The 9526-nt window shown below is 40.2% G+C and overlaps 1 protein-coding gene across 2 annotated transcripts; it reads right to left on the bottom strand.

Annotated features, from left to right (window-relative positions):
• LOC142947377 (ubiquitin-conjugating enzyme E2 H-like) lies at positions 1-8492 on the bottom strand. 2 transcript variants are annotated; one of them, XM_076088925.1, is made up of 7 exons: positions 8200-8492; positions 5312-5388; positions 5117-5191; positions 4980-5019; positions 4610-4662; positions 3116-3244; positions 1-2521 (listed from the first exon to the last, which is right to left on the bottom strand). In XM_076088925.1, exons 1-7 carry the CDS (start codon positions 8250-8252, stop codon positions 2397-2399), a joined length of 552 nt encoding a protein of 183 aa, XP_075945040.1. In that variant the 5' UTR covers positions 8253-8492; the 3' UTR covers positions 1-2396. The 2 variants fall into 2 exon arrangements, with proteins under 2 accessions (XP_075945040.1, XP_075945041.1); XM_076088926.1 differs by lacking the exons at positions 5117-5191; positions 8200-8492.
• Positions 8493-9526: the final 1034 nt, after the last annotated feature.

Below are 9526 nucleotides of genomic sequence, written 5' to 3'. Positions count from 1 at the left end.
TATTTTGTAGATGTTTATTTATTTTTTTCAAGTTACAAGGGAAGCACATTTATTAATTTTTTTGCTTTTCAAAAATCAGGGTTATTTCGACTTGTTTCTTGGAGATAGGGCTTAAAAGACAAAAATAAAAACATTCAAACACATTATAGGCATCAAATATATGTGTCTTATTAATAAAAAATGCATAATACACTGATTATCCAGGCTGGACAGTGGTTTGTTTTTTGTTGCAAAAGACATTTGAATGTGGGACCATGTAGTTCTAAGACCTACAGCAACATATACATCTGGTTATCTGGGTTAAATAAAGCCATTTTAACTGGGCTGTTAATCTGGGTTTTCAAAATAAATTGTGACATGTTAGTTTTACCAACCTATGTTAATTCTCAAATTAAGGTAAACCCTCTTGCAAGAAACCATGGAAGAGACCCCGATATAATTTCAAAATATATATATAAAGGGCTTATCAATCAAATTTTTGATTATAATCCATTTCTCTCCAAACAAGTAGAAATAGTCCATTTTAATGGTGATAAAGTACGATTCTGATTTTTGTTCCCTTCCAGAAATAACACATAATACAAATGTATCTGCAATGCAATGAATGCATGTTACAAACAAGCTTCAAGCCTGCGTTAAAACACATACCAGTGTACCATCATGAAATGAAACAATAGGGTAAACAAGGTAAACCAGGACTGAAGCCTTTAGACCGTCCTCTGAAGTAGAAGAAACCTGTGCCTGAATGTAAGTGTGAACTAATCCAAGACTCTGTAGAGTTTGACACATTCAGGAACATCATTACTTTATCTTCTCACTTAAACTGAACACTGTTTATCCCTAATCCAGTTTTTTTTGGGGGGGGATATTTGAAACTACGCCTGTGGATCCGTCAGATTTTGGTCCCACCCTTTTGGAAAACAACAGGCCAAACAACAGCATGAAAAGACGCAAATGAGACTGTTGAGTGGCTGAAACAAAGAGCACTGACAGCGAAAAATTATCTTTGATGCATTTGCATAAGAAGGAGGCGCAGGTGGAGCAGAGGTGCAACATGTCTTTTGAAGAGTCATCCTACAAACAAAGATGTATTAATCCTCCTCATCTTTACAGGAGGATTAGTCTTGAAACTACTGTGTTATATAAGTATCAAACAATACATTATGATAGGATTCACCACCCGCAAAGAAAAAACAACTAACTATTCCTACGCAAGTCAAACACCTATTATAGTTCAACACAAGCAATAGGCAAAGTTAATAAATTCAATTATTCAACAAGAACCTGGATAATCTCCACCGAACGCGCCCGGCTCACAGAGGCCCTGCGCACAGGCGTCCTCCCCATTTCTACAGCTCCACAAAGCGCTACACAACTTTACTTCTGTGTCGTGTCATGCCATAATATACAAAGATACTCAGAGAATGACAAACACTTTCCTAAAACGGAGAGGAGGCGGAGATGGGTGTTCGAGAAAAGAGAAAAGAGGCATCGGGATTGTGAGCCTTCTCTTGTGATTTCTGCTCAGGGATCGATACAACACAGGTTTTCAATACACAACGCGATTCTCCCTGGACTACATTCATGCACAAACAAACACACACGCACGCACACACACACACACACCGAGAGTCACACACATGCTGTGGTGTTGTCATGGTTTGATGCATTGGTTGTTTGATGGTTTTTGTGTGATGTGTTAGCAGGTTTGCACAGAGGGCAGTCCCGTCAGCGAGGCCATCTGCAGCCACAGCAGTCTGTACACGATGAACGCGTTACGGCGCCGTGGCCTTCCGGCCTTCAGCTCATTAGACGTGATTATTGTAATGGAAACTCCTCGGGAGACGGGTGTAAAAAAAAGATTTAAGGTGAGAAACAGAAATGGGAATCCACGCCCTTTTGAAGTTGAGACTGCTCAGGAATTGAGGGGGTTGTCTTCCTGCAGTCCTCTGTTGGCGACGGAGAGATGCCCGATGAAGCAGTAAAGTGTTTAATAAATACAAGAAGAAGAAGAAAAAAACGTGAGCATGTTATGTCAGTCCTCCTTCCTCCTGCATTGGTCTCACTGCTCAGTTTGGACATGCATTGTGAAAGCCTTGATTGAAGCCACCAAAGATCGTGGAAATGAATGATGCACTCCTTTCTGATCTAAACAGGCTCTCGGGGCAAAGAGGAGGGCAAAAGGGGGGGGGGGGGGGCAGGTGGTCATGAATTCCTAAGTAAGGGTTAATATTCTGCAATATCACACTGCAAATTCCTTGTGTAGCAATAAAAATCCTTGTGTTGCTGTAAAAAAATTGTCTTGTTTAAATATGAATATAGCACTGAGTTTCTGCTCTTTAGGTGCTCTTTAGACTGTCTGTTGTGAGATGATGGGGACAGGGACGCCCCCTTCACTACAACTCCATGTCCTGAGCCTCGTCCTCCGAAAAGTCTGACATGGAGCTCTCGGAAGAGGAATCGCCCCCTCTCTCCTCCTGCTCCTTTAGAGCCTCCTCTGTGGCGTACTTCTGGATGTACTCTGAAAAAGACACACAAGGGAGACATGGGCGTGAAACCCGCTGGATCTGTCGACAAAGAACCTGCGATACAAGGCGCGTTTTCATCAACCTGTTTTTATGCACATTTGAAATTTGTGCATAAAAATTAAAACCCGTGGAAATCAATTTCCACCATTTGAAAACGGTTAAATGGCACAAACCCGGAGAATTAGCACCAACAGTTGTTTATCTCGATAACAAACTCCCTATATTCGCATACCAGCAGCTGATGGAAACGCACATTTATTCACATTTTCTTTTGCAGATGTGGGTCTGCGGTCGAAAACAAGTGTGCTATTAATAATGTTGTCTGTTCTATGAAATACAGACTGTATCTGACTTGCAAGATGCAACCATGCCTGACATGGCTTATGATTATATATGCATGTTGAATCCTTTTAGCTTAAAGTAGCTCCTTGCTAAATCAAAGTTGCATATTTTATATTCCCCAAATGCAGAAATATTGAGAAAAACAGGGAAAACCTACAGCCTGCACTAACCCTATACATGTTTTTTTGTATCTCGGCCTCTCATTCTCCACTGCAGATTTCCAGTGTTAGACTCTTGTGTGCTACCTTTGATCTTGTGTTTATAATCCTCCGGTCGGTGCAGGTACATGGCAGCTGCGTCCCCGTTCAGAGGATCGATGGGGTTCGGGTAGGCGAGCAGCTGAGGGAGGAACGACTCAAAGATGTTGGTGAGGTCTGGCGGATATGGGCAGAAAGATTAGTCAGTACAGAGAACAACAACGCTACAGAGAAATATCAGCAAGCCGGATGAGCCGTCATCACTCCGACACGGTCGGTCCATCTTGTGTGTGGTTACAACATGATCCACTAGAGGGCTCTCTTGCAATAAAATGTTCAATTCAAACAGCAGTATGACTGTACATTGTTTTCTGGTCAGGATTAATTCATCTCATTACTTGAAAGTGTGAGTAAAGACAGAGAAGTAACTGCTCTAATTTCATTGACATATAGAGTAATCTCAACCGTGCTGTATATATATACGTATACTATATACTGTAGTGAACAGCTGAAACAGATTAACATCCAACACTGTTCACACTGGAGGCCTTTTGAGTGAAGGTCACCCACGTAACACACAATCGCTACAAACATTATAGAGTTTAAAGGTGAAAATAGATGCTAATATAGCGCAAGTTAATGTGTCTTTGTGGCATTCTCATTGTGTCCGGTCAAACCTTTGTCAGCTGCAGCTGAGCATGACCTCTTTTGGTTTTCAAGCCTCAAACAACTTTCAGATACATTAAGTACTGAATTTTTATTTAATAATCAATTAATATCATTGTTTAAAGGACTGACTACATTCTAGATTATGATGTTACAGTTTAAATAACACCGTAACAAAATGATCAGTTAAAGGCTTCGGACTACATTCTTGCATACGTTGAGCTGTTCACGGTTAGTCATCACAGCTAAAGATTATCATCGATGCTAACCACGCATTACACCGGTGTCACACCGCCGCTTGCAAAGTAGGCAAATACCTATCAGGGTGTTTTTAATACACACAACAATGTCTAACGGAGTGAATCCGATAAACAAAGATGTTCCTCTTCGGCCGAGATAAATCTCTTCTCACTGTCTCTTGCCACTTCTGATCTCAAAAACACAGGTGGTTATAATTATAAAACAAATGCACCCTTTTCCATTAAGTCCATATTTTTGAAATAGTGATGTACTGATAACTAATAATATGACCCATAACTTGATCTAATGGACTAAGACTCAAATGTAAACCTGAGCAAATTGAATATAAGTTTAGAAGATCATGGTTTGTTCACTTGAAGTGAGAAAAATTGTTAATAAACCTCTCAGCCTCAGGACCTTGTTATCTATCAGTGCATGACTTCAATACAAGCAGCAGTTATCACTTAAGTGTAGGCCGATTAAACCGAGATGCTCTGCCTGTAGCTGCACTGTCCAGGTATAAGCTGCTCGTTGTGTTTTTGTATTTTTTTTATTGGCTATTACGGTCAGTTTAACCGAGTGGCCGGTGAAACCCCATAAAGCCGCAACAATGAGAGCTGTGGCTGTGTGACCCACCGTAAAGAGCTGTCCATGTCTGGTTGATGACATCTAAACACACGGTTCCTGACCTGGAAAAGACAAAACGCCGTGAGTACAACGTAATCGCCCAGCAGAGGTTGTGACAGCAAAGCAGGGCGGCCATGATGACCCGAACAAGAAAAAAACATCAGCTTGTCCTCCATCGTATGAATCATTTCTTATATGCTGAACATGAGGATATGCTTCAGGCAACCATATTTACAATTAAGAAATTCCTTGCGTGCATCTCATAAGTTGTTGCCATAAAATTAAATTCACCCTGTGCCATGTTAACTGGTTAATAAGTATATAAAGTTATAGTTCAATCACTGCAGAGTGATATCTAAAATACAGCGGGCCCACTTACGCTTCATCAATGTTGGGATGAAAGATTTTATTCATGAATCCTGTGAACAAAGAAAAGCAGGTTTTAATCGTTGTAGAGCAACATTTAATACGGACATTTCAAGGCTTCACCACAACACTCGAAGAAATATTTCACACCTATTGAAGGTGATTTGAAGGGATATTTATCTGGTAGGTCAACTCGGACCTTCCAGACACCTCCTTCGTACGATGCTGGACAAAAACATAAATACACTCATGTTAAACACATCTAGAGCACTGATTAAATGTACAGTACACTGGTGAAATGTCCGTCCACGAGAGGGAGAGTCAATGTGAAATCTTTAAACTTACATCCAGGTGGTCCGTGGAACTTGACCACAAATTCATTCAGTCCACTGAGGATGGTGACCTCATGCTTGCTCTCAATGCTGAGGCCTGGTTAAGGAAAAGGCTCACCCGAAACACACGACAGGAGAGGCAGAGAATTCAAACACATGCTCAACAAAAATGGATCAAAAACAGGCTGCTGCGTCTACATTTTAGGGTATAATGGCCTCTTTCTCTCTCTCTGAGGTCAAATATAGGATCAATAACGAGCCGTGACAGTGAGATCAATAATGCAGTGTCCGACAGACAATAGGTCTACTTAACAGCAAACACTCACACTCGGCACAAGATGACAACTCGTCAAACATGACGATAGCTGCTATGAGGACTGATGTGAACCTGCAGGTAACTACAGCTGGAGAAGATGGGAGGGGACTTGGGTGGGGAGGATGTGTCATAATCACAGCGTGTGGTGACAGAGTGAGATGTGAGAACAAGTCAGAGAGGTTGGGCGTATTCAGTCTGTCACAATGAAAGGTGGCGAAAAAAAAACCACAGAAGTCCCACTAGTCAAGTGTTCCATCATCCTGTCATAAATCATTGTGACATCTCTATTCAAACAATCTAATCAAGGAAAACGCACGTCTGCTAAGTTAACCAAACTGCTGGAGTGCAAATAACAACGCTAGACAGCTTACCAGGCGGCAGAATAACTACAAACCTAAAGCTATGTCACTCTCTCTGTCAACCTCTTCTGACACAAAGAGAAGAGCTGTTTATGTTTTACACAATGTGTAGTTCCTATGACATTACATCTGTCATCTCTAACCCGATATGTGCAATAAAACGACACATTTAAAAAGCGGTATGGCAATAGATTTGGTCCAGCCTGACGTACACGTGTTAGACAGGAATGGCAGCTGTGGAAGCAGGCCAGAATCAGCTGTGCTCTGTCACAGGGTTTCCATCTAACATATTTGATTTAAAGCCACAACAATGAAACTATGTGCGGCATCTCATGCTTAACAGTGGTCCTATACTCAGGATTTGAAATAGCTGAAACAAGATTCACAACAAGAACTGATGGATCCTAACATGAGTTTCCTTAATGACCTCCATAAGTCTATTCTTAGATTTCTCATCCATACATTATAATGACATCAATAAAACAAAACAAGAACAGTAAGCGTTCTTTGTATTTTTCCTTTGTTTGCATCTTTTTTATAGACATCACTGTCTGTTGTAAAAATGTACTATGTTAGTTTACCTGTGCATAATTGAATCTGCCTGCACCTGAGCCGTAGAACCAGCTCTTACCACTAGTCTTAAGTGAGGGTTAACGGCACGGTTATTATAATGAACTAATAATATGTTAAATGCCTGGTTATTCATATGTAAATGTGAAGAATAAAATGAAAGTGTTAAATTATTAAATTAATCGATTGTTTAGTCGATGAAAGGTCAGAAAATAGTGAAAAATCCGTGTCATCATTTCCGAGAGACCAGGGTGACGTCTTTGAATTGCTGGTTTTATCTGACTAGAAGAGTCCAAAAGATAAAGATATTTAGTTGACTATAAAATGAAAAAATGCGAAAACAGGTAAATGTAGTTCTACCTAGTTCTGTTAACAACATGTTGTTGCGTAAGTACACTACATCGCACCGTCCCTGCCATGGACTGGATGTTCCCAGCCCGATCCCCGTATGTGCCCCGTACAGCACACGCTTGTTTTTCCTCGATCAGCTGTGTGTGAAGTCCCGCCCTCTACCATGTTCCGGATGGTAACAGGCTGACCAATCAGAGAGTAGCATCTAGCTGCAGGACAAAAACAAAACAATGCAGCTCATGCTGCTAGAAATCCTTTCATGCTTAACTTCAGCTGATAACTGCGAATAATGAGAAATAATACAAAACTAATTTAACCATAATGTGATATCACAGAGTATTGAGAAAAGGATGTAATTACAACGACAATACATAACCACTCGCTTCTTTTTTCCATTTTTGGCATCGTTACAATTCGATATAATTATAATCTGGCTTTATATTCCTAACTGTATAATTTGTGGTAAAAATTGCGAACCGTGACGTATTCACCACGTAGGTTATACAAGTTAGGTTGTTTATCTGCAATTTGCCAGATGTTTTTTTGTATTAAGACTACAATGTAAAGCACACCGAAAGTTAAAACGTGGTTACTGTCTTATCTAACGTGAACTAACGCTAATGTAGTTAACACTAGCTGTTGGACTTTGTCAGAGATCGTCTCTGTTACGTTACATCGACCCCGTTGCTTCTCTCTTAGCAGGCTAACGTTCCACAGCTAGCTATATTTGCGTTGACGTTACTAAATGACGAACAAATAAACATGTCTTGCCAAAGAAGCCTTTAGAAAATGTAAAGTAGTTTCGCCAATCCTTCGCATTGCGTTGTCAGTCCGGTTGGACCACAAATTGTTGGCTAACAAGCTAACTTATCGCTTTCGAGCTAAGGCTAACAACGTCTAATGCTAACACGGAGTTTCCAGCCAACGTTGTATTGCGACACATTCCGTTGGTAATTCTAAATTTGATACAAACAAGAACAGCACTGCTACTGTATTAGCGAGCTAACAATGCTAACAGGCGAATGAGTTCACACGAATAACGTTAGGACAACTTAGCCTCCTCGCTATTCCGCTAACTTAACAGCGAGCTAGCTACCGTAACGTTAGACACAGAGCTGACCAATAACATCTAAGTGCATTACACACTTCTAACAAAATCTATTAATATCACGTAGCGACAGCGACAGAACATACATCATAACAGCAGCCATCGGGAACAGATGCTGTATTTAATCAACAATTATTAAAAACAATCCTATCCGAGTTGGCTATTTAGGCTTGTTGTTTATGTTCAGAAAAGGATACAGTTTCACCACGTCGGTATCCATTCGCCTCTTGCCCGGACTTGGAGACGACATTTTCGTATTCCTTTCAGAAGTAATCTAAAAATACTGCGGCGACGAGGCTACCTCAACGTTTCAGCTTGAAATACCTACAAACCCTCCGGATTGTATCAATAACCTTTCCACAATGTCCATAAACGAGATCCTAGCTGTAACATCGCCCACTTGTCCTCCTCTCAGTGGATCTTCAGTGTTTCCCTGACCAGCTCTACCTAGTTGTGTCCTGTCCTGAAGACACTCTCTCTCTCTCTCTCTCTCTGCCAATGACATCAACCTACAGCGACCAGACCGAGGAGAGGAGGAGCTCAGGTATAGAAATACACTCCACAGAACACGAGTACACTGTGAGTGTGTTGTTTGTCACAGCGAATAAAACTGCTTTCATCATTCTCGGAGATGGAAGTCGATGATTAAATGTAATATTATTTCTGACTGGTTTTGTAAGTGAGGCTGGTCAAATAGAGCTCAAAGATCCTTTATCAAAGAAAAATGCGTGCCTTTCTACCATACCCACGTCTATGATGAAATTAACTTATTGGAAGGCTCAAAGAAGCACGTTAGGCCAAAGTTGTGTTTCTTCGCAGACTGATACCAAGAATCGTAGAATATTTAATATAACTAGTTAATGAGTATCATAGCTTCTTATCCCACACTTTATTTGAGTAAATACCCATTAATTGGTGAAGACATAACATGCCCAGTAGGCTACAGTCAGTACGGGGACACATGATAACACAAGTAGCCTACACAAAGCTAACTAATGTAGTCCAATGCAACAGTATACTGTTGCATTGGATTACATTGGACTACATTAGACTACATTAGACTACATTGGCCTACATTAGACTACATTTATTGCATAATAAATCCTATGTTCATGAAGTTTATGATGTTCAGTTTTTTGGTGAAAACTGTTTCAAGGAAATGTAGTTTTGACTTTATGGTTATTTTTGGGCACTATAGTTTATGCTGCTGTTCTATATTGCTTTATAGTGAAATACATTTCTAATATTTAGTCTCCCCTCACTGGTATATGCAATTGAATGTGTCCCCCACATCTGGAGTAAAAATAAAAAAAAATAAAAAATCATGAGGTGCAATAATAAAACAAAAGAAACACCGTTCCACTCAACCCCTTCAAATCCAACTCAGCTAAGTGTTCATTCTCATTACCCATCATAAACCAATGCTCTACATCTCATGAGGAGAAAAAATACACAACAATCTACAATTAGTAAATTATATAATGGTGATAAAATAAAGTGGAATGAATCCACTTGCATAATATT

This window comes from Anarhichas minor, unplaced genomic scaffold, assembly GCF_050575085.1.
Source record: "Anarhichas minor isolate MPS153535 unplaced genomic scaffold, ASM5057508v1 ptg000011l, whole genome shotgun sequence".
Taxonomy (NCBI): domain Eukaryota; kingdom Metazoa; phylum Chordata; class Actinopteri; order Perciformes; family Anarhichadidae; genus Anarhichas; species Anarhichas minor.
The sequence above is the reverse complement of the archived record's forward strand: the minus strand, read 5'-3'. Positions and strand labels throughout refer to the sequence as shown.

Coding starts and splice junctions, on each gene's coding strand:
- LOC142947377 (XM_076088925.1), bottom strand. CDS start 8,252: ATGTCGTCTCCAAGTCCGGGCAAGAGGCGAATGGATACCGACGTGGTG. Junction 5,192..5,311: donor GTTCCACGGACCACCTGGAT/GTAAGTTTAAAG, acceptor GTTTTTGTCCAG/CATCGTACGAAGGAGGTGTC. Junction 3,245..4,609: donor GACATGGACAGCTCTTTACG/GTGGGTCACACA, acceptor CATATCCGCCAG/ACCTCACCAACATCTTTGAG.